Source organism: Oryctolagus cuniculus, chromosome 19 (genome assembly GCF_051225735.1).
Source record: "Oryctolagus cuniculus isolate XC-2025 breed Fujian yellow rabbit chromosome 19, ASM5122573v1, whole genome shotgun sequence".
In the NCBI taxonomy this organism is placed as follows: domain Eukaryota; kingdom Metazoa; phylum Chordata; class Mammalia; order Lagomorpha; family Leporidae; genus Oryctolagus; species Oryctolagus cuniculus.
The window spans coordinates 17,189,724-17,213,671 of record NC_142885.1 but is presented as its reverse complement, the minus strand read 5'-3'; the positions used below and the strand labels follow the sequence as shown (position 1 = coordinate 17,213,671).

The following is a 23,948-nucleotide window of genomic DNA, read 5'->3' as shown; positions in this document are numbered from 1 at the left end:
AAAAAAGAGATGTATTTAGAAAATGTCCAAAACTCACTATTGGAAGACTAAAAAAAAAAAAAAAAAAAAAAGGAATGACCATTGGGTGCAGTTGAGCAGAACATGGTTACAGCCGATCTGAGATTCTTTCAACCCCTCTGCCTGCTCTTTGGCTCAGTCAGCTAACGTGCCTTTCTGAATGTCTGCCTGACTTCATTGAGAGTAATTATTATTATTATTTTTTGACAGGCAGAGTGGACAGTGAGAGAGAGAGACAGAGAGAAAGGTCTTCCTTTGCCGTTGGTTCACTCTCCAATGGCCGCCATGGCTGGTGCGCTGCGGCCAGCGCACCGCACTGATCCAAAGCCAGGAGCCAGGTGCTTCTCCTGGTCTCCCATGGGGTGCAGGGCCCAAGCACTTGGCCATCCTCCACTGCACTCCCAGGCCACAGCAGAGAGCTGGCCTGGAAGAGGGACAACCGGGACAGAATCGGGCGCCCCGACCGGGACTAGAACCCAGTGTGCCGGCGCTGCTAGGTGGAGGATTAGCCTATTGAGCCATGGCGCTGGCCGAGAGTAATTATTTTTAATAATCCATTGTTCCCTTATAAACTTGTTAGTTTTACAACCATGTAAAAAATGAAGGTAGTTATATACTCATGATTAAATGGTGCAATCTTATTGAAATCTACTACAAAGAATTAAGCACTTAAGCACTTCCATAACTTTGAACCTTTTAATTTTATTTTCCCTTTTAGACATCTTGTTGTTGTCAAACTTCCCATTTAAAAATGTATTTATTTGAGAAAGAGAAGGAGGGAGGGAGGGAGGGAGGGAGGGAGGGAGGGAGGGAGAGAGAGGGACAGAGAGAGAGAAAGAGAGAGAAGTCCCATCTAGTTCACTCCCCGATTGCCCACAATGGCTGGGGCTGGGCTGGGAGCTGGATCCAGGTGGTCCATGTGGAGGGCAGGAGTGCAGTCACTTGAGCCATCACCGCTGTATCTAAGGGTCTACACCAGCAGGAAGCTGGGGTCAGGGGCCAGGGCTGGCCATGGAGCCCAGGAACCCAGCTCTCGAATGCTGAGTGCTAGGCACTATTGGAATAGATGAACGTGGCGGTCAACCTGCCGTTAACCCCAGCAGGTGGTCGCCCGCCAGCTCACAGGTGAGGCGCTGGAGTCTTGCCACTGTGCTAGGAGTGGGGTCCTGTCCGTCTCCTGGCACCCAGGCTGTCCGTCCCAGCCACACAGGGCACTCGGCTCCCTGGTTCCGCAGCACCACCCTTCCCACATGCGACCCCTCGCAGCTGAGCCTCCCTGGGCCAGCACCTCCTGCCCTGCTGGTCTCCAAGGGTGGCTGTTCCCACCAGATGGGGAACTCCTGAGGGTGGGCCCCCCACCGGTTCATGGAAACACTTCCCAGTGCTACAGATGGGGCACTGGAGCTGCAAAGAGCAAGGCAACTCAGTTCTCAAAGGCGATGGACACCCGGCAGTGGGGGGCGTCATTCATTCATTCCTTCATTCATGCAGCCGTTACTGAACAGCTACCTGGACCGGGAGCCTCACGGTGCAGACCGCAGCCTCCACGCAGGGGAAGGGGGCTGCTGGGGGAACAATCTGCAAGGGCCAAGCCTTATCCGGGACACGGAGGCAGCCTGGGCCTTTGGGGTTACTGCCTGTCCAGCCAGGAGGAGACCCCGCAGCTGGCTCCCACGCTGCGCGGGCCAGACGCCGTCCAGGATCGTCTGAATCCTGGCCCATGACAACCACGTCGCGGATCCCCACGCACTCTGGCCTCAAGGGGTGACGCTGCCACCCAGGCCACACTGCCTGCTTCTCTTCATTTTTTCTGCTCGGCCCCAAACGTCACCTCCTCCGGGAAACTCCAGGATCTTCCTTCATCTCCCCACTGTCTGGGACCTCCTGGTAAGCACAGCCTAGCTCGAAAGGTGCTCTTTTCTCTCCGGCTTGGGCCAGCGCCCAGGCGGATGTGCGCGGACCAGAGCACCCTCCCGCCAAAAACGCCTTTTCCGCCCGCCCGCCCCCGTCCCGTGCGGCGCCGGGGCCTGAGAACCGTGGGGCCGCCCGCGCGCGCGCCCGTCCCCCCCCCCCAGCCCCGCCGCGCCAGGCCCCGCCCTCCCGCGCCCGCCCGAGCGCCGGCCCCTTTTGTTCCCTCCCGGCGCCGGGCCGCTCGCTCCGCCGGCGCTCGGCTCGCTCGGCTCGGCCGGGGCCCTCGCTCCGCGCTCCCGCCTTCGGGGCTCCGGGCTCCGGGCCCGGGCGCCTGGAGCGGCGGCGGCGACCTCGGCGGGCAGCGCGGCTCCGGGAGCGGCCGCAGCATCCTCGTCCCCCTCCTGGCCGGGCGGGGGGCCGAAGCCGCGGGGCTCCGCGGGGGGCTGCAGGGGCGAAGGTAGGAGCGACCGGCGGGGCCCGCGCGGGCAACAAAGGCCGGGGCGGCGCGGGTGGGTGGGCGTGGGCAGCAGCGTCCCGGGGCACCCCCAACTTCCCAGGGGCAGGGGCCGGGGCCGCGTGCCGAAGGCGTCGCCTGCGCGGTCCGGGATTGGGGTCCAGCCTCTGTGCTGGGGGCGGAGGGGGGGCGCGGCCCGGTGGGCGCGGCCCTGCAGCCCCCTCCCCCCTCCAGCCGGCGCGTCCCGGGGCACGCGGAGGCCCCCAGCCCGCCGCCTGGGGTCGCCTGGCCGCTGCCCTTTGGCGAAACTTGGCGGCGGTGCGGGGTCCAGGAGGCGCCTGGGGAGCTGGGGACCACTATCCCCCCCCTTGCGCGCGCCCCAACCCGGGGCTGGCGCTGGAGGCGGGTGAGGCAGCATTTTCTGTCCTCGCCCCGGGGAGGGGCGGCGGCAGCGGCCCAGGACACCGGGCTGGGCCTCCAGGGCGCCGCCTGCTCGGACCCTTCAGGCGGGGCCGGGCGGGTGCCCGCTAGGCACTGCCACGCAGGCCCCAGCCCCTCCCCGGGAAGGGCAGGCATAGGGGGCACCTTGGGGAGGGGGCAGTCACACGCAGCCTCGTGACCCCCGCGCCCCGACCTCGGAGACCCCCGCCTGTCTCTTCTGGATGAGTCCCGGGATAAGGGGCACGGGTGGAGATGGGGTGGGGCTGGGCGCAGGGAGTACCACGTGGGAGCCCCCCCCCCCCATTTGTCAGCGTAAACAACCAGAGCCCTTCATTCATCCAGCTGCCGCTGTCGCCTGGCTGGCAGGTGCACAGGAGCCGAGAGCGGGGTTCCCCCAGTGGAGCACAGCCCATCAGCTGGGGGTGCCGAGCACCGGGTGGAAGTTCACTGTCGGGATGTGCAGCCCCGGGCAAAGGGTGTCATGCCAGAAGGCAGGGGTGAGCCCTGGGCAGCAAAGGAAGTGGGTGACAGGGCAGGGGGTGTGAGGGGGGGGCAGGTACCCTTGTGGGAAGGAGTGGTGCTGGCTTTCCTGCCTCCCCAGGTGGAGACCCACCTACACGGTGCAGCAGGTGCGCCTGAGTATGGGATGCCTTGGGGAGTGAGGTTGGGGTACAGGCGCCCAGACGGATGAGGTGGGGGAGGCCTGGGGTGAGCCTCTGCACAGTCCTGTGTGTTCCTGGGAAGCCCAGGGGATGCCTGGAGTTCTGCACCCAGAGCCCGAAGCCCAGAGAGTCAGGAATCCTTTCCCAGCACCGGCTGAGTGCTTGGGCGGTGGGGCGTCGCGCGGCTGCAGGTGACACCTGTGAATTGCGATCGGTGTGGTGTCTGTGTTTTAGGGTTGTTGAGAGAGTGGTGAACCCCGGGAGAGAGCAGGAGGCATCGGGGCTGCCATATCCAGTGGCCCTGTAGTCTCTCTCTGTCCTGTCTGGCTCCCCGTGAGCCCTGCCTTGGGCCTGGTGCGGCTGCCGCCTCCCAGGTCCTGCCTCCTATGAAGGAGGGGCAGCCACCATGCCCACAGCCACAGCCGCCCCTGCTGCCCACCTGGCAGGCCAGCCCAGCCCACTGTGCCGCCCCCAGTCCCCTCCTGGCCTCCTCGCCATGCTACCTGTGCTGCTGAGCCCTGAGCAGGGTTCATTCTTGGGACAAAGAATTTTGAGTGCTCACCGTGTGCCAGTAGCGGCTCTGACTTTAAACGCGAACGTTCCTTTGGGGATATTTTAATAACCTTGTCAGCGCTTTTGTAGATGAGGACGATGTGGGGCACAGATCTTGCTCTGTTTGTCCTCTGTGCACTTGTGAAGTGCCTACTGTGTGTCTGGAAGCCACACTCCCCACCCCGCCACCACGGCGGTCTCCCTGTGTCCGGAGTTCATTTGACCTCGTGTGCACGTGTGCCTTTTCTCAGACAGCCTGCCCTGCTGGCTCGCTCGGGTACAGAATCCTGACACGTACCCGCCCCCATTGGCCACGCCTTCCGTCCCATGCCAGCCAGAGCCAGACCAGCCACCCCTGGTATCCTCCGTAGACCGCGACACCTTCAGGTCCTGTGGCTTTGGGATTATTTTGTTGGACTGAACAGGAGCCGCCTACAGTTAGGTTAAGCGACAGGGGAGTTAAGAGGAGGGAACCGGGCACTCGGGCAGTAGACAGAGCTGGCGGGCAGCCCTCTCCCCCGTCTCCCTCTGGCTGGACTGCGGTCTTTTTCTTGGCCTCACCTCTCCCTTCTGGCTGGCACACTCTGGCTGGTGAACGCAGCCTGGCCCAGCGGGGCTCCGCTCCATCTCTGGGTGCCAGAGAGAGCCTGGGGGGGTGCCACCTCCATCTGCCCAGCAGGTGCGGGCAGGCCCCATGGTCTGCATGGCTGGCGGTGGTAGACCGTGCTGGGCACAGCTGGTGCCAGCGGTTGGAGGATGGAGGGTGTGTGCCGGGCAGGCGGGGCCCTGGTCAGTTACCCGAGCTGGGCACCGGGGTCTCCGGCCTTTGCAGGCGGGTTTGCTAGGAGTGCGCTGGTGCTGCAGGTTTTGGGATGTAGAGAGCAGGTGCAGGCAGAGGCTCGCTCCCTTCGGAACCTGGACCCTGGGGATCCGCTGGTTGCCCCAGCACTGCCCCCCACCCCCCTCTCCCTTGCCTCTAAGCTGCCTGGCCTGGGTCGGAGCAGCAGGAACAGTAACAAAAACCCATGAGCTCAGAGAACATGCCTCTCAGAGAACATGCCTCCCAGTGTCAATGAGCTGTTCCCCCTGCGAGAGCGGAAGCAGGTGGTTGTCATTAGCGCGCCCGCCACCCAGGACCCTGTCCATGCATCCGGCTGTCCGGCCCCATGGCTGGGGCCTCATCTGCGGCTCTAGCCTGGGCCCGAGGCACCTGCCCTGGATTCACTTCCCTTTTCTACCTTTTGGGCCTCTTTTTAAAGATTTATTATTTGAAACTCAGAGTTAGAGAGGGAGAACTAGAGAGAGATCTTCCACCCGCTGGTTCCCTCCCCAGATGGCCACAATGGCCAGGGCTGGGCCAGGCTAAAGCCTAGATCCAGAGCTTCTTCCAGGTCTCCCACGTGGGTACAGGGACCCAAGCACTTGGCCATCTTTCACTGCTTTCCCAAGTGCACTAGCAGGGAGCTGGATTGGAAGCGGAGCAGCCGGGACTTGAACCAGCGTCTGTATGGGGATGCCGGCATTGCAGGTGATGGCTTTACTGCCTTGGGCCTCCTGAGTAGGGAAGGGCAGGCTCGTGGGGGAGCGCCTGGGTTTCCAACCTCCCCCGTAGGTGGCCCCTGGCTGATGTGCTCTTTCTGCAGCCCGGCCCAGCCCATTTCCCTTCTGGGCTGCGTGGAGCTCCCTGGAGCCTTTGCCGAGAGGGAAGACAGCAGCCCCCATCCTGAGGAACCCATGCAGGCAGCAGCAAACAGGGCTGTGCTGGGCCAACGCCTTGGAGCCGGAGCATTCTGGGAGTCTCTGGGCCCTGGACGAGACGGGTGGCCTGGGGGCGTGCGCTGGGGAGTAGAAATAGGGGCTTTCCTGAGGCTGTGGGAGAAAGTGAGGTAGACTGGATACCAGGGGGCGGAGCCTCTAGTGGGGCTCAGCAGAGGGCCCACAGTCCCCACCAGGCCATGGGAGGGGGTGGGTGGCCCCCCTTGAGGGGGAGTGGCGTTTGGCATTTGGGACTTTTTTTTTTTTTGACAGGCAGAGTTAGAGAGAGAGAGAAAGGTCTTCCTTCTGTTGGTTCACTCCCAAAATGGCCACTACGGCCGGCGTGCTGCGCCGATCTGAAGCCAAGAGCCAGGTGCTTCCTCCTGGTCTCCCATGGGGTGCAGGGCCCAAGCACTTGGGCCATCCTCCACTGCACTCCCGGGCCACAGCAGAGAGCTGGCCTGGAGAGGGACAACCAGAACAGAATCCGGCGCCCCGACCAGGACTAGAAACCAGGTGCTGGCGCTGCAGGCGGAGGATTAGTCCCATGAGCCACAGCGCTGGCCATCTGGGATCTTTTTTCACCTTGCATCCTTATACCTCAGCCTAGGCTGTGCCCTCTGCAACATAGGCTGTTCCCTATATAACACAGGCTGTGCCCTCTACAATGTAGACTGTTCCCTGTATAACACAGGCTGTGCCTCTACAATGTAGACTGTTCCCTGTATAACACAGGCTGTGCCCTCTACAACGTAGACTGTTCCCTGTATAACACAGGCTGTGCCTCTACAATGTAGACTGTTCCCTGTATAACACAGGCTGTGCCCTCTACAATGTAGACTGTTCCCTGTATAACACAGGCTGTGCCTCTACAATGTAGACTGTTCCCTGTATAACACAGGCTGTGCCTCTACAATGTAGACTGTTCCTGTATAACACAAGCTGTGCCCTCTACAACGTAGACTGTTCCCTGTATAACACAGGCTGTGCCTCTACAATGTAGACTGTTCCCTGTATAACACAGGCTGTGCCCTCTACAACGTAGACTGTTCCGTGTATAACACAGGCTGTGCCTCTACAATGTAGACTGTTCCCTGTATAACACAGGCTGTGCCCTCTACAACGTAGACTGTTCCGTGTATAACACAGGCTGTGCCTCTACAATGTAGACTGTTCCCTGTATAACACAGGCTGTGCCTCTACAATGTAGACTGTTCCCTGTATAACACAGGCTGTGCTCTCTACAATGTAGACTGTTCCCTGTATAACACAGGCTGTGCCTCTACAATGTAGACTGTTCCCTGTATAACACAGGCTGTGCCCTCTACAATGTAGACTGTTCCCTGCATAACACAGGCTGTGCCTCCACAATGTAGACTGTTCCCTGTATAACACAGGCTGTGCCCTCTACAACGTAGACTGTTCCCTGTATAACACAGGCTGTGCCCTCTACAATGTAGACTGTTCCCTGTATAACACAGGCTGTGCCTCTACAATGTAGACTGTTCCCTGCATAACACAGGCTGTGCCCTCTACAATGTAGACTGTTCCCTGCATAACACAGGCTGTGACCTCTACAATGTAGACTGTTCCGTGTATAACACAGGCTGTGACCTCTACAATGTAGACTGTTCCCTGCATAACACAGGCTGTGCCCTCTACAATGTAGACTGTTCCTGTATAACACAGGCTGTACTCTCTACAATGTAGACTGTTCCCTGTATAACACAGGCTGTACTATCTACAATGTAGGCTGTTCCCTGTATAAAACAGGCTGTGCCCTCTACAATGTAGACTGTTCCGTGTATAACACAGGCTGTGCCTCTACAATGTAGACTGTTTTCCGTATAACACAGGCTGTGCCCTCTACAACCCAGACTGTTCCCTGTGTAACACAGGCTGTGCTCTCTACAATGTAGACAGTTCCCTGTATAACACAGGCTGTGACCTCTCAATGTAGACTGTTCCCTGTATAACACAGGCTGTGACCTCTACAATGTAGACTGTTCCCTGTATAACACAGGCTGTGCCTCTATAATGTAGACTGTTCCCTGTATAACACAGGCTGTGCCTCTACAATGTAGACTGTTCCCTGTATAACACAGGCTGTGCCCTCTACAACGTAGACTGTTCCCCGTATAACACAGGCTGTGCCCTCTACAATGTAGACTGTTCCCTGTATAACACAGGCTGCACTCTCTACAATGTATACTGTTCCCTGTATAACACAGGCTGTGCCTCTACAATGTAGACTGTTCCCTGTATAACACAGGCTGTGCCCTCTACAACGTAGACTGTTCCCTGTATAACACAGGCTGTGCCTCTACAATGTAGACTGTTCCCTGTATAACACAGGCTGTGCCCTCTACAACGTAGACTGTTCCCTGTATAACACAGGCTGTGCCCTCTACAACGTAGACTGTTCCCTGTATAACACAGGCTGTGCCCTCTACAATGTAGACTGTTCCGTGTATAACACAGGCTGTGCCTCTACAATGTAGACTGTTCCCTGTATAACACAGGCTGTGCCTCTACAATGTAGACTGTTCCCTGTATAACACAGGCTGTGCCTCTACAATGTAGACTGTTCCCTGCATAACACAGGCTGTGCCCTCTACAATGTAGACTGTTCCCTGCATAACACAGGCTGTGACCTCTACAATGTAGACTGTTCCCTGCATAACACAGGCTGTGCCCTCTACAATGTAGACTGTTCCCTGGATAACACAGGCTGTACTCTCTACAATGTAGACTGTTCCCTGTATAACACAGGCTGTACTATCTACAATGTAGGCTGTTCCCTGTATAAAACAGGCTGTGACCTCTACAATGTAGACTGTTCCCTGTATAACACAGGCTGTGCCTCTACAATGTAGACTGCTTTCCGTATAACACAGGCTGTGCCCTCTACAACCCAGACTGTTCCCAGTGTAACACAGGCTGTGCTCTCTACAATGTAGACTGTTCCCTGTATAACACAGGCTGTGCCCTCTACAACGTAGACTGTTCCCCGTATAACACAGGCTGTGCCCTCTACAATGTAGACTGTTCCCTGTATAACACAGGCTGCACTCTCTACAATATATACTGTTCCCTGTATAACACAGGCTGTGCCCTCTACAATGTAGACTGTTCCGTGTATAACACAGGCTGTGCCTCTACAATGTAGACTGTTCCCTGTATAACACAGGCTGTGCCTCTACAATGTAGACTGTTCCCTGTATAACACAGGCTGTGCCTCTACAATGTAGACTGTTTCCTGTATAACACAGGCTGTGCCTCTACAATGTAGACTGTTCCCTGTATAACACAGGCTGTGCCCTCTACAATGTAGACTGTTCCCTGTATAACACAGGCTGTGACCTCTACAATGTAGACTGTTCTCTGTATAACACAGGCTGTGCCTCTACAATGTAGACTGTTCCCTGTATAACACAGGCTGTGACCTCTACAATGTAGACTGTTCCCTGTATAACACAGGCTGTGCCTCCACAATGTAGACTGTTCCCTGTATAACACAGGCTGTGCCCTCTACAATGTAGACTGTTCCCTGTATAACACAGGCTGTGCCCTCTACAATGTAGACTGTTCCCTGTATAACACAGGCTGTGCCCTCTACAACGTAGACTGTTCCCTGTATAACACAGGCTGTGCCCTCTACAATGTAGACTGTTCCCTGTATAACACAGGCTGTGCCTCTACAATGTAGACTGTTCCCTGTATAACACAGGCTGTGCCCTCTACAATGTAGACTGTTCCCTGTATAACACAGGCTGTGCCTCTACAATGTAGACTGTTCCCTGTATAACACAGGCTGTGCCCTCTACAATGTAGACTGTTCCCTGTATAACACAGGCTGTGCCCTCTACAACCTGCACTGTTTCCTGTATAACACAGGCTGTGCCCTCTACAACGTAGACTGTTCCCTGTGTAACGGAGGCTGCTGCCTTTGTCATGTGAGCTATTCTTTACAGATCTGTTCGTTCATTCAGTTCACCATTCCCTGGCTCCACTCCGCTTCTTTCAGACTGTGGGGGGGGTGGGCACAGAGGGACGAGGGAGGAAGACATCGGAGGGGTCTGTGTGCTTCGTCTGACCCCAGAGGACGCGGGGTCGTTTGCTGAGACAAGCACAGAATAACGAGATTACACATCGATGAGAATATTGGGGCAGGGGGCAGCCCAGGGCAGCCAGTGACACCGGGGCGGGGGGAGGGAGTTCCACCCATGCGGTGGAGGCAGTCAGACCTGGAGCCTTCTAGCAGCTGGATCGGCGCCGGAGGGTAGCCACAGTGGCTGTGCTGTAGACAATGATGCACCGGGGTGGGACAGCCACCGCAGGGAGGGGGTGACCGTGTGGTGACAGTCATCGATAAAGCAGGGGTAGAGAGGCCTGGCGGGCAGCTGACTTCAGTCTTCTGGTCCCCTTTCTGGGTGGGGGTGGGGGTCCTTGCTGCCCAGCTGGGCCCTCCACAAAGGGTCTGGTGGCTTCAGGGCTGGTGCTTGCCCAGAGAAGCCCCCACAGCCAGGGAGGTGCATAGCTCAGCTGCACCCACCGGGCCCTGGACAGCGGGTGGAGTCCCTGAGTCCCATGGATCTTTGCCAGGAGGAGGGAGGAGAAGGCCTGTGGCTGAGCGAGGGGTTGGAGGTGGCAGCCGGGGCGGGACGGGGCGGAGGGGGGCCGGAATGCCTTCAGAAACAACCAATTCAGGGCGGCTGCAAGGCAGGTGCAGGAGCGGGGAGGGTGCCTGGCTGGTGGGGTGGGGGTGGGGAGCAGCAGGCAGGGGTGCTGTACACCACGACCTTGGCCCCCAGGGCCGTGGGTGGCCCTGGCCTCTGCTGGAGTTGCCACCCTCGTCCCCCACCCTGGGAGCTTTCACGACGAGTCCACAGAAGCCGCTCAAAGCCATACACACACCCCTTGGCTAGAGGACCTGCGTTCGAGTCCCTGCTGTGCTGTAGATTCGTTGTATAGCCCTGGACGAAGGCCCCGAGCCTCGGTTTCCCCCGCCCCTTGGCAACACAGAGGTCATACAAGTACTTGCGTAGTGCCACTTTGAAGATTAGACGAGTGATGTTTATGCCTGTGTGCTCCGACCGGCGCCTGGAGCCGGATGAATGTTAGGTGCCCACGGCCCCGTGGAAGACAAGGCCACATCTAGCTCTGGACCCCGCCAGGGGCACCCAGGGGGGCCGCTGGCTCCTCTCCTGCACCTGCTGCCCCTGTGTGTCCCCTACTCACAGCAGACTCGTTCTTCCGGGCCTGGGGCTGCTGTTAGGCTGTGCTGACGGCAGTGATGACAGCTGCCCCGAGGTGGGGGCGGCCCTGGGCGGGCAGCGGTGTCCGCAGACTCAGCGACCTGGGCGCCTTGTCACGGCCGTGTGGCGGGCAAGAATAGCAAAAGCCAGCACTTGTCCCCAGCTTGCTTCTCGTGCTCACGCCCCCTCCCAGGGGTCCAGAGCTCCACCCCCTTGCCCTGGAGTCGGTGCCAGTGTAAGCTCGTGCCTGGGTCCCGGGGGGTTGCTTCTGCACTGCCCCTGGAGCAAGGACCCCCCTCCAGGAGTAGGCTGCGGGCTCCGCTAGATTCCCCCCAGTGACGGGGAGCTCACCACTCTGCGCCTCCCTGGGTCGGACGCACCCCTGCGGAGCCGCGCTCCGTGCCTCATGTGCTCCAGGCCAGGGTTTCCAGCAGGATGTGAGTCATTCGGAACGATCAGCTCTCTCCTCTGCCCTTCCCCGAGATGTCCCGAGACAGGCCAGGGGGTGCGGCGACAGGCGAGGAGCGGGCGTCCAGGTCGACCTGAAGGTTGCAGGCAGCAGAGCCCGGGCCTCTCAGCTCATCCGTCAGCCAGGTCTTTCCAAGCTGCAGCTGTGCCGGGCGCTGTCCTAGGTACTGAGTGCCCGGAGCGAACAAGCCGTGCGGAGACCTGTCCCGGTTAAGCTGCCCTTCGCGAGAGCAAGGGCGTTTTAGGTAGCGGGCATGGTCATGCCATGACCTGGGGGTACGACGGGGGGAGTGGGGGTTGCTGGCACTCAGCCAGAGTTTGATGCCCAGGGTGGTGTTGTCTTTCTGGAAGCAACACAAGAAACAGCTGGCGCTTGGGCCCGTGAGTGACAGGCCACGGAGCGCTGTGTGCCCCTCCCCCGACTCCCTAGTGCTGGGGCACCCTACCGAGGTAGGGACGGTGCCCCAGTCTGCTGGCTGGCTCGCCCCTGGCCCTTCCTTAAGCCAGGTCCCTGCTGCTGGTCCGGGGCCAGTCCTGGACTGCAGTGGGCCTGGCCTCCCACCCTGAGCACCTGTGCATGGGGTGGTACGTGTGCAGGAGGGAGACGGGGTGCTGGCGCTGACCTCGGGAAGCAGGTGGGTGCACTACGAGGCTGCAGGGTGCTTCTGAAAGGTTGCAGAGAGTGTAACCAGGAGATAAGGTGTTTGGAGCTGGTGTTCAGCATAGGTGTTGATGGGACACTTAGGGGGGCTGGCAGGGTGGCACAGCAGCTTAAGCCACTGCCTGCAGCACCGGCATCCCATATGGGCGCTGGTTCGTGTCCCGGCTGCTCCACTTCTGATCCAGCTCTCTGCTGTGGCCTGGGAAAGCAGTGGAAGACGGTCCAAGTGCTTGGGCCCCTGCGCCCACATGGGAGACCTGGAAGAAGCTCCTGACTCCTGTCTTAGGCCTGTGTGCCTCTCCGTTGGCGTCTTATGGAGCATCTTCAGAGTAGACGCAGCAGCGTGGTCCCCTGAGACCTGTGTGCCACCTGGGCAGGTTCATCTCCCCGAACTGGTTCGTCAGAAGCTCAGGGAAGACCACCCCGGGGCTGGTGATTGGCAGCTGAAGTAGGAGGGTGGGTGGGGCTGGAGTGCCTCACTGGGGCGGAGCCAGACTAGAGCATGGCCAGCTGGTGTCCGACACTGTGGAATTGCTGGCTGGTGTCTGGCCGGGGAAGACCCCAAATCCAATGCTGGAGGCCGTTGGTGAGACTGAACGTGCCAGGGGACATTGGGACTGAGTTTGGATTTTGCGGCTAACTGGTCGACCCAGCATCATCGTCCGTGGCTGTAGTTGCCTGTGTGAGTCTGACCCCAGGGAGGACGCTCTGGAGGCCAGGCTGGGGCAGGGGACATGAGGAGAGGCCGCTGGCCTGGATCTGTGGCGGGGAGCTGCCCAGGAGGCGGGGGTGCAAGAGAGTGGGTCGGTCGCCCGGTCCCCTGACTCTTGCCTGGAGGGCCCCTTCACCCCACGCTGTGTTCGGGCAGCTGAGTCTCACTGCCCGATCCACTTGCTCTGTGCCCCCGATGGACTCCCTTCTCTGCTTCGGGCCTCAGTTTCTCACTCTGTGAAATGGGAATAAAGGTAGATCCAAGGGTGACTTGAGCCGTGGCTGGAAGAAGGTGGCTGCCAGGGCTCGGGGCCGTGCCAGCTGTGCGTGGGGCGGTGTGTGTGTGTGCAGAACCCTGCAGTCACCCAGGAAGATGCCGCCGCCTCCTTTACGCATGGGACCCTGTGGCCATGACCTTGCGGGCAGGGAGGATCCATCACCCCGGCTCCTGGGCTCAGTGCCAGCCACAGGCACCGGAGAAGCTGGGAGTGGCCTGGGGCACTTGGCACATGTCTGCCCAGCCCACAGTGCTCCTGTGCCTGCTGCCTTCTTCCCCGCCTCCTGCCCTCTTCCTGCCTAGAAGCCACGTGGACCTAGAGCCCTGGGCTGGCACGTCCCTTCCCCCACACTGGTTCCCAGCTGCCCGCTCTCTGGGTGCCCTCAGAGTGACGCAGGTCCCCAGCCAGCCCCCATCCCCACACCGTGCCTCTTGGGGTTCCCTTACATCCCCACTGGTGACCGTGGCCATGCGAGCGTGGGGCTTTGAGGGCCCTGCCGACCACGGGAGAACAGAGGGGCGGGGCAGATAGGCGCCGTCACCCCGACCCTCCTGGGCCTGAGGAGTAGCTGGTGTGAGGCCCCGAGCTCTGGCTCCTATCTGAGAGCTGGCAGGGGACTCTCAGGGAGGGGCCCCTGGCCCCTTCCAGCACTGCCCTCCCCGTGCCCGAGGCAGGGGGGATCCGGGACCTGAGGGGTGAGCTGCGGATTCCCTGAGCCACAGTCAGATGCACACAGAGTGAACTCCTTTCCGGGCTGCATGGCTCTGCAGTGGAGCCGGAGTGGGTGAGGTGCCAGCGTGGGTCCAGCCGCACCTGCCGCTGAATGCTACGTGGTGTGGGACTGGGGTGACACCGGGTTCCTGGGGCAGGGCGGGGCCTGCACCACGCCCAGGTGAGGACCCACCTTAGATCCTTGGAAAAATCTTTCAGATATGAAGGAAGGCCCTGGTTCTGCAGCCCAGCCGCCACCCTGGGGGACCCGTGAGCACCCAGCTGGGGAGCAGCTGGCTCTCGGAGCACCCTGGCATCTGTGCCCTCAGCAGCCCATTGTTCTGCGGCCCCTCCCACAGCTGGCACTGCCAGGCCTCTCGGCGCTGTGCCCATCTGATCCGGCGCCCGGGATTTGCGTGTCCTGATTCCTGGGGAGCACCGGCAGCTCCCAGCCCCGCAGCTGGCGCCCCGCCCCACCTGGCCCCCACCTGTTGTCAGGTCACCCTCAGGCGGGGGCCCTGTGGCCTCTACCCTCCTCCCCCAACCCCCAGGTGTCCTCCCCAGGGGCCACACCCACCCCTCTGCCTCCTGCTCCCCTCCCCTCAGTGTCGCCTCTCCCCTGGCATGTCCCAGACAGCCCGCTCCTGCAGCCTCAGCCCCACCCCCTCCCTGTCCCAGTTCAGGCCTCAGCCTGGCTTCCTGTCTGTCACAGCAGTCCTATCGCACCCCCAAGTCTGTCCTCGTCAGCCCCGAGAGCCATGTCCCCTCCTGGGAGACCCCTGCCTGTCCTGGTCCCTGGGTGCCCTCCCCTCCCCCTGCCGTGATGGCCACGCTGAGTCCGACCTGCCCCGGGCTCCCTGGTGCAGACCTTGCCACTCCACGGCTCCGTCCTGACCCCACGCCTAGCGCTTGGGGCGAGTGGGCGGGACCTGCGCTGCCAGGCCCCTGTGGACAGCAGTGGGGTCAGCCCTGGGGAGGGCGGCCAGGGGGAGCTGTAGCGGGGGGGGGGGGCGGGGTGGTGGTGCCCGCCTGCCCGCCTCGCCCTCAGGGCCCCGCCTGAGCCGGGCTGCCAGCCGCCCTACCTGGCACTGTGCCCCCTTCCGTTGGGGCCTCACCCTCAACTTGGGCGGCTGAAATGGAAACCCTGAAACACAGCCGGGGTTGACTTTGCTAAATGGCGGTTGGGGGGCAGGCCAGAGGGGGCCTGTTGGTGTCACGGCGTGGCCCCAGACCAGTTTCTCACCGAGTCACCAGCCCCTTCTTCCTCCGTGCCACCAGCAGGCTGGGTGAGTCACTGGGCCGCCCCTTCCTGTTCTCCCTTCTCTGCCCCTCCCCCCAAGGGCGGGTGCCCTCGCTTCTCCCCGCGGATGCTGTCAGCCGCAACAAGCGGGTGCTGTCCCCAGAGGCCAAGGTCTCCCCGATGTTTCCCCAGGGCTGAGCAGGGGAGGACGGAAGTGGTGTGGGGCCAGACTCCTGTGTGTGTGTGTGTGTGTGTGTGTGTGTCTGAACTTGGGTGAGCTTCGGATGCCCGACTGTAGAATGGCCTTGACCTCCATGCAAGGCCAGGCACGGGCAGGTTCTTCCTCCTGGAGGCTGCTGGGGTCGGTGGGGGTCCCTGGGACCTGCCTGGAGTGGCTGTGCAACCTTAGCCACAAGAGGTGACACAGGGGAGGGGACGCCAGGATCCCGCGGCGGGTGCCGCGGCGGCATCAGGGTGTGCTGGAGGCCCAGCCATGTACCTGGTGACATCACGGTCTCTCCTGTTCTCTGCCCACAGGGGAGCCAGGATGGCGGGGAGGAGGTGACCTGCGCCGCCCCTTGTCCACCCTCTGAGTGGCACCACCATGCAGAAGCCCAGCGGTCTGAAGCCCCCCGGCCGCGGGGGGAAGCACTCAAGCCCCGTGGGCCGCACGTCCACTGGGTCGGCCTCGGGGGCAGCGGCGGCGGCGGCAGTGACAGCAGCGGCCACAGCCACTGGCTCCAAGGAAGGTGCGTGGGGCCCAGGGAGATGGGTGCGGGCCAGGCTGCGGTGGGGCTGGGGTGACCTGGAGGAGCCCCCAGGCCACTCCGCGATCAGCTTGGAGCCCCAGGGATCCCTGGAAGTCCTTCTTTATGTCTCGCTGTGATTCCTTGAGAAACTTTAGCCACAGAACAGGCTCTGTGCGCATCGTCCCTGGTCCCTTGTCAGGCCCCCTGGAGTGAGGAACGGGGTGCACAGAGGCTGTCCCTGGTCACCGAGCCTGTGGGGGAGACCAGCGGGAGCCTCACGCCCACCTCTTTCTCATTTATTCCCTGCCAGCGCCAGCGGAGCCACTTGTGCCCTTGAACCCTCCCTTGTCTGACCTCCTGCCCACCGTCCTCCTGCTGGTGGGTGGCTGGTGGGCGGAAGGCGGGGCTCGCGTGGCCGCTGGGAAGCTATGAGCTGATTGGGCACCAGCTGGCCACTGTGGAGTACTGGGGAAGCCGACCGGGGATGCTGTGGCCCCTGGTCCCATTCCCCGGATGTGGCCCTCGGGGACCAGGGCTAGGGCTCCGGTCTTGTAGGAGACGGTGTAGTATTTGCACAGAGTCCCCGACCTTTACTGCTTTTTTAAAGTTAAGCTTCCTGATCCTTTTTAAAAAACATTTTTGGTGAAAATCTGTCAGAAAGGCAGAGAGAGTGAGAGAGCTTCCATCCGCTGGTTCACTCCACGGTGCCTGCAGCAGCCAGGGCTGGGCCAGGCTAAAGTGGGTGCAGGGGCCCAGGCACTTGGGCCATCTTCCACTGCTTTCCCAGGCCACAGCAGAGAGCTGGCTCGGAGGTGGAGCAGCTACGCACGAACCGGTGTCCATGTGGGATGCCGGCGCCGCAGGTGGCGGCTTCACCCACTGCACCACAGTGCCAGCCGCCCCTCCCCCACCGAATACTTTCGATCCCCGATTAGGTGAGCCTAAGGCTGGGGAACTTGGGGAGATGGAGGGCCGCCCGACCGGCGTGTTGGCTACTGTCCCCACACCTGTTCTTCGCCCATTTGCCGTCATGCTGCACACGCAGGTTGAAAACGCTTTGTGCTGTCCAGTTACTGGAATCACGCGTGTTGTAGCCGTGAAAGCTTCATGCGTCTGGCACTTTCACAGCCTCTGAACCATTCTGTTCATTTCACAAAGACAAATCAAAGGCCTGCTCTGCCCAACGCTGTCAGCCGTGGGGCCCTCATTCTGGGCTATGCTGCCCGTGGTCCCAGCCCCGTGGGATTCCCAGTCTGATGGCAGAGGCCGAGTGCCTGTGAGAGGCTTGGGCTCGTGCCGGCAGGCTTGAAACCAAGAGGCGCAAACGTTTTCCTCCCTGCTCTCTGCTGGTGAAAGCCATGATGCCGTCTTATTTTTCCCGCTGATAAATAACGCTGTAAGGGACATCTCTGGGCACAAGTCCTTGCTTTGATTAGACTGGCCAGCAGATGCGTGCTTCACTGGCCTGGCTCCGGGGAAAGACAGAGGCGAGACTGGACAACCTGGGCCCCTTGGAACCGAGGGCACAGGCAGCTGGCAAAACCCTGGCTCTGGCAGGGCCAGCCAGGCCGCATGAAGCCGGGGGGTGGGAGGCTGTGGGCACTGCCCGGGACGACCTCTTGGGAAGGGCCTGTGGGGGGCGGGGGGCATTCCTAAGTAACGGGAAGAAGCCAGGCAGGGGGAGAGCAAGTTCCAGGTGGAGGCAGCAGGTGGTGCAAGGGCCCTGAGGCAGGAACGGCTTTGGTTTGTTAAGAAGGAGAAGAGAGGGGCCGACACTGTGCCATAGAGGTCAAGCCACCGCCTGCGGTGCCGGCATCCCATCTGGGCGCCAGTTCAAGTCCTGGCTGCTCCGCTTCTGATCCAGCTCTCTGCTATGGCCTGGGAAAGCAGTAGAAGATGGCCCAAGTGCTTGGGCCCCTGCACCTGCGTGGGAGACCTGGAAGAAGCTCCTGGCCCCTGGCTTGTGGCTTTGGATCAGCCCAGCTCCGGTTGTTGTGGCCAACTGGGGAGTGAACCAGCAGATAGAGGACCTCTCTCTAAATTTGCCTTTCAAATAAATAAATCTTTTTAAAAAGAGAGAAAGAGAGAAAGAGACCAGTCTGGATGGAGAGGAGGGGATAGGTGGGGAGAGAAGGCAGGGGCAGGTCGTGGTGGGCGGGCTGTTTGTGCTCACTGCCAGGCTGGGGGAAGCCGGCAGTAGTTGTCGCTAGCATGAGTGGGCAGTCAGGGAAGACTTCCTGGAAGAAGCCTGAATGCGGTCACCCATGAAGATGGTGGCAGGTTCTAAGAAGAGGAGGAAGCAGGACCTGCAGGCAGTGGGGGGCCAGCCTGGGCAAAGGCATTGGGTGGGCTGAGCTCACTGCAGTGGGAGGCGCCTAGAGCCTGGAGCAGGACACCAGCCAGGCCCACCCTCGGGGCTGGGGTGACCTTCAGAGAGAGAACCTCATGGGTACCTGTTGGGTTCTTTCCTCCTTATCTGCTCCCTGATCAAGAGAGGCCTGGATTCTGGCTTTCCTGCCCCTGCTGTGTGGCCCTGGGGGAGTTACCCAACCTTTTTGAACCTCACCTGGCCTCAGGGAGATGAGTGAATGAGAAACGCCTGCTTGCCCCATTGTCCCCCCTACCCAGGGACTGGGCGACCGGGTGAGTGGCCCTCTGCTCTGGGATGAGGGTTCGAGCTGGGTGGGCCGCCTCCCAGGCTCCCGACCCAGCAACCCAGAGGGCTGTTCCGGAGAGAGGAGGTGCCCCTCCTCCCACAAATGGCTGATTGATTGTGGAGCCACGCCCCACGCCCCACGCCCCACTCTGGGGACCATGGCAGCAAAAGCCTGCTGCTGGGTAGCCGCTGTCCTCCCACCCCCTCTGGCATCCGCCGCTGTCGCCTCTGCGGGTCAGAGCCAGACACCCTAGGCTGGGGGAGGGGATGGCGGCAGGAGCAAGGGACAGGGAGAGAGCCCGGCTGCCCAGGGCAGCTTTGTTCCCGCTCCGGGGTCTTGAGTGGCAGGAAACTCTGGAGAAGGGGCAGGAGCAGGTGGGAGCCCCCTCCCCTGCCTGCTCTCTAGGGCTGCCCCCGCCCCCTGCCCCGCCCTAGAGACTGGCCTGTGTGAGGGCCGCCAGGGCACCGTGGTGGGCAGAGCGAGCTGGCATGTGCTGTGGGAATTGACGCCCTGGCTGCCTCCCAAAGTGTGAGCTCAGTATCCGGGCAGGGGGTCTGGCAAGGGACGGGCCTGGACGGGTGCCCCTGCTGCCCGCCCTGTGTTGTGGGAGAGGGGGTTCCAGGGAGTCTCCCAGCAGGAGGCCGTCCCTGGTGGAAGGGGGAGGTGCTCAGAGCAGGTGGACGGGAGGGTGGTCTGGGCCCCGTGGTGGTGTGCAGAGGCCTGGGCGGAACAGCCAGTGCAGGAGGCAGAGCAACCCCTGGGCTGCTGGGGAGGCGGGGCCCAGGGGCAGGGACTGGCCTGGCAGCGGCGCTTAGGGGAACATCAGGCGAGGAGGACGTGTCAGGACTACAAAGTGGGCTCAGTGGGCAGGGGCCAGCACCGGAGCCAGGCCCTCCAGGGGATGGGGAGCTGCTGAGGGGAGGGGGCGCAGAGCAGCCTGCAGTGGGGTCAGGCAGGGTGTGACACTGCCCCGGGTCGTATTGGTCTGTGCCCAGTGGGCCCACGCCTTCCCTAGGTGGGGACTCTTGGGGCCACTGTCATGCCCCCTCTGTCCTGCCCCTCCATTCTCCTGTGGTCATCCCCTGGGGCCGTCCCCGTTGGGCAGCACAGGGTTTGACACCCACTGGGGCACAACCCAGGTCTCCTTGTCTTTCTCCTCATTAACAAGCCGGCACAGCAGGCACCCTTCCCACCGTGCTGCCTGGGGTCATGGGGCCGGGGTGGGGCACAGCTGCGACTCACATTGAATGGGCTCCACAGCTCTGCAGCTGGCTCAGGGCACCTGCTACCCCCCAGGAGGGGGCCGCTTGGGGGAGCCGAGTCAATCCCAGCCCTGCACCCTCAGCCGGTGCCCCCGGCAGGTAGGACAGGGCCAGGGCTTCCTGTTCTGGTCAGGTTGCTTGCACCTGCCCCAGAATCCTCTGCGGCCTCGCCTCATGCTGGGGACCCAGGCTAGTGTGTCTGGGAGGCCCCCCAGGCAGGGCTGTGGAACCACTCAGGTTGGAGGGGGCAGGCGTTTGCCACGGTATAATCCCTCGTCCACTGGCCGTCCCCACCTGTGGGTGCTCTAGACCTGCGTGCCAGCCTGGAGGGCCCGTGGAACTGGGCTGAAGTCCTGGGCCCAGCCCCTCTCCACCACGGGATGCGCAGATGCCTCCATAGGCCTCCGATCGCACCCCCATGTCATGTAACAGGCAGGGGGGTGCTGTGCACGTCTGGGCAGGACCGGGACCCCCGCCTCCTCCACAAGCGGCCAAGGTCAACTTCCTCCCTTCAAGGGCAGCTTCTCCGGCTCCCGCCCTAACCACATCCTAAACTTTTTAATGGTATGAGGACGGGGAAGCTGAGCTGCTCCGCGGCCGGGCAGCGGGGGAGGGGGCGCGCGGGGGGGGGGGGCACGGGCGGCCTCCCTCACACTCCTGACGTCGGCTCTATCGACCCGGGGGGGGGGCGGCGCCTGCCCAGTAGCCTTCTCTGTGCCTGTGGCCGCCTCCGTGCCGTGGGCTCCTCCATGGGGAGCTGGCTCTGCGCTTTCCAGGGTAAGCCCTGCTGCGCATCCCCGTTCCCTCGGGGTCCCTGCGCTAGGTCTGCCTGGTGGGAGAAGGTTACCAGGTTCCTGTGTGACTCAGGGAGGGGGCTGGGCTGAACGGAGCAGTCCTGGGTTCGGGTCCACCCGACGTGCAGGGTGACGGTGTAGAGGCAGCGTCCCTGGTGGGGGGGGCAGTGAGATTCTGAGGGGCCCTGCCCTGCCTTGGTCCAGGTGAGCTGGGCGGGGCCTACCAGCAGGTGCTGTGGGAGGGCAGGCTTGGGTGCGGGGGACCTTCTGAGGGTTGCTAAGGAGACTCCTTCCCTGAGTCTGTGGTCATGTCTGAAATGTCTGAACATTTAGTGGGGAGAGAGAGGGGGCTGGGGGTGGGGGCAGGGCATTTAGGAGTGGCCACGGGGAGAGGAAGGCAGCTGTGGCCAGGACACAGCGCAGTCCCGGGGCTCAAGGGTGGACAGGGGTGTCCACGTGGGCCCGCCTCCCGGGGCTCGTGTTCCTGTCCGTGGAGGCGGCCACGCAAGCCGGAGCAGGAGGGAGCCCTGCAGGGCAGGGGTTGGGGGGAAGCCAGGGAGGGCTGTGGGGTGAGGGGGTTGGAGCCAGTCTGGACGCCGGGCAGGAGTTGCTGGAAAAGCCTGCACTTGGCGCTTCGCTGGGCCGGGCCTGGTTTCTGGCTGTGTGGGCTGAGCGCTCGCCTCCCTCCCAGGGGTGTCTGGGTTGGATGCTCCATTGCGTGGTCTCCTAGTTTGCAGCCCCTCCTTAGTCGTGGCGCAGGCTTGCACAGTAGAGGCCCTGACAAGTCCTGTAGGGTCGAGCGCCCTTGGCTTGGTTGGAGCTGCTGTTGCTTAAGCCAAGAGAGAGCCGGCGGGTTGCTTTTTCCACCTGCTCTTGCAGAGCGGTGCTCCATGGACAGCGAGGGAGGCCATCGCCTCCCCGGGGGACCAGGTTCTAGCATGGGACACTTGTTTTCCGTCTCGGTGGTCGCAGGGGCAGAGGGCAGAGGGCATCGCACTCCTCCGTTTGTGACAAGTTGTCCCCTGGGTCCTTGGTAACAGTTCCCGTTTGTCCCAGGCCCGGGCATCTTCCTTGCTGGATGTGGGGACACTTGAACTCCACGTTCTTTTTTGCTTTCCCCATTAAAAAAAAATTATTTGAGAGGCAGAGTCACAGAGATGGAGGGAGAGATCTTCCGTCTGCTGGTCCACTCCCCAAATGGCTCTAGGAGCCAGGGATTTGCCCGGCTGAAGCCAGGTGCCTGCGACTCCATCTGGGTCTCCCCCGTGGGTGCAGGGGCCCAAGCCCCTGGGCCACCTTCCGCCACTCCCCCAGCAGGGAGCCGGACTGGAAATGACAGAGAGGCTGGGACTCGAACGGGCGCTCTGGTAGGGGGTGCCGGCCTCACAGATGGCAGCCCTGCCCACCATCACGCCTTTATGTGGCACAGAGGCCCTCGCTGGGGCTCGGGGCCATGGGGTGCGGCTTCCCAGCCTCTCACGTCGGTGCCTTCCCTAGTACAGCAGCACAAAGCAGACTGAGGCCGTGACCTTCAACATTGGGCATTCCCGGTAGCGCTTAACCTGCTTAGCCTCTAGTGAGATCCCGGGAAAACACCGCTGTTGGCTGCTCCTGAGCTTTCCCAAGGTCTGAGTTTCTGAGGTTATTTTCTCAATGGTGGAAACATAGATTTTCTTTTTAACGCCGCGGCCAGCGGTAGAACGTTGGCAACTTGAACTTGGCTGTGGTGGTGGTGGGGGAATTGACCCCATGGAAACCGGCTCACACCGCAAGGCAAGGCTTCGTTGGGCTTTGCTCCCGGATAGCCAGTGAGTGAGCCTTTGCCAGCTCCACCCTGCCCAGGACACACGGGTGGAGAGGGAAGTAGACAGAGCTTGTCTGCTTGGTGAGCAGGAGGGGTCGGAGTGGGGGACCAGGGTGTCTGGGAGGCAGGTTCTTGCTGGTGGAGAGAGCCTGATGGATCTCCACCACACCAATAGGGCATGGGCTTGCATTTCCTCCCTTCTTTTTTTTTTTTTTTTTTTTTTGACAGGCAGAGTGGACAGTGAGAGAGAGAGACAGAGAGAAAGGTCTTCCTTTGCCGTTGGTTCACCCTCCAATGGCCACCGCGGCCGGTGCGCTGTGGCCAGCGCACCGCGCTGATCCGATGGCAGGAGCCAGGAGCCAGGTGCTTTTCCTGGTCTCCCATGGGGTGCAGGGCCCAAGCACCTGGGCCATCCTCCACTGCACTCCCTGGCCACAGCAGAGAGCTGGCCTGGAAGAGGGGCAACCGGGACAGAATCCAGCGCCCCGACCGGGACTAGAACCCGGTGTGCCGGCGCCGCTAGGCGGAGGATTAGCCTAGTGAGCCGCGGCGCCGGCCTGCATCTCCTCCCTTCTGTGTGTTTGCTAAGTACCCAGCATTTGTCCTTGTGCCTGCGTGGTGCCACTGCCCTGGCGGTACAGCCGGCTGGGTAACCGGCAGGCAGTGGCCGTGTCCTGCACATGCTGGCATCTGGGCTGTGTCGCGACATGGCGGCAGGCAGAGGGCCAGTGAAGGTGATGGGTGCAGCAGCTGACACCTACATCCCATATGACAGAGCCTGGGTTCGAGTCCCAGCTCTGCTTCCAATTCTAGCTCCCTGCTCATACGCACCCTGGGAAGCAGCAGGTGACAGCCCAAGTGCTTGGGTCCCTGCCGCCCCCATGGGAGACCCAGATCGAGTTCTGGGCTCCTGGCTTCAGCCTGGCTCAGCCCCAGCTGTTGCAGGCATCTGGAGGAATGAGCCAGCACGTGGAAGATCTGTGTGTGTGTGTGTGTGTGCGTGTGTGTTCTCTCTGCTTTTCAAATAAATACCAATTGCAAATTTAAAAACTGAGAGGAGGCTAAATGCACTCTGACAACAGAGCCACTCCTGTGACAGTGACAGCAGCTCGGTCAGGAGCCCTGGTGACCCACACCCCCGCCCCCAGCCCTGCTGCCTGGGGATCAGGGTCCCCACACGTGAGCCGTGGGGGCCCAGCACACATGTGCAGCGTCAGGCCTGGAAGGCTCACCCCAGCACACACTGGGATTAGGTTTGGGTGAGGCGCTTTGCTTCTTAAAAACAGCAGTGACTCATGTCTTCGAATTTTTCTGCAGTGGCTGTGAGATGCAGCACGGGGCGGGACACGGAGGGGCTCTCTCTGTCCGAGAACCATGGTGGGGAGGGCTAAGGACAGTAGGGAAGACCACGGGCAGGGGACGGCCCTGCGGCTCTCACTTGGACATCAGAGCCTGCCCTGAGCAGGCCGGCTTGCAGTGGGAGCCTGGTGCCCCTCGGGACGCTGCAGACCGAGAAAGGGCTCGGGCTTCCGTGTGCATCGGGGGAGGCAGACAGGATCCAG

General features: G+C 61.5%; 1 protein-coding gene across 3 annotated transcripts in view; it reads left to right on the top strand.

Moving 5' to 3' along the window:
• The first annotated feature begins 2,172 nt into the window (after window positions 1-2,172).
• Window positions 2,173-23,948, top strand: part of CLIP2 (CAP-Gly domain containing linker protein 2) — a 57,268-nt gene continuing 35,492 nt past the window's right edge. For 2 of the 3 annotated variants that reach the window (XM_089321983.1, XM_051835427.3), the window contains exons 1-2: window positions 2,225-2,386; window positions 15,658-15,869. In XM_089321983.1, coding sequence (XP_089178109.1) covers window positions 15,725-15,869 — 145 coding nt within the window. In that variant the 5' untranslated portion in view covers window positions 2,225-2,386; window positions 15,658-15,724. Of the gene's footprint in view, window positions 2,387-15,657; window positions 15,870-23,948 lie in introns of all 3 variants that reach the window. The other variant, XM_051835426.3, reaches the window with a different exon arrangement.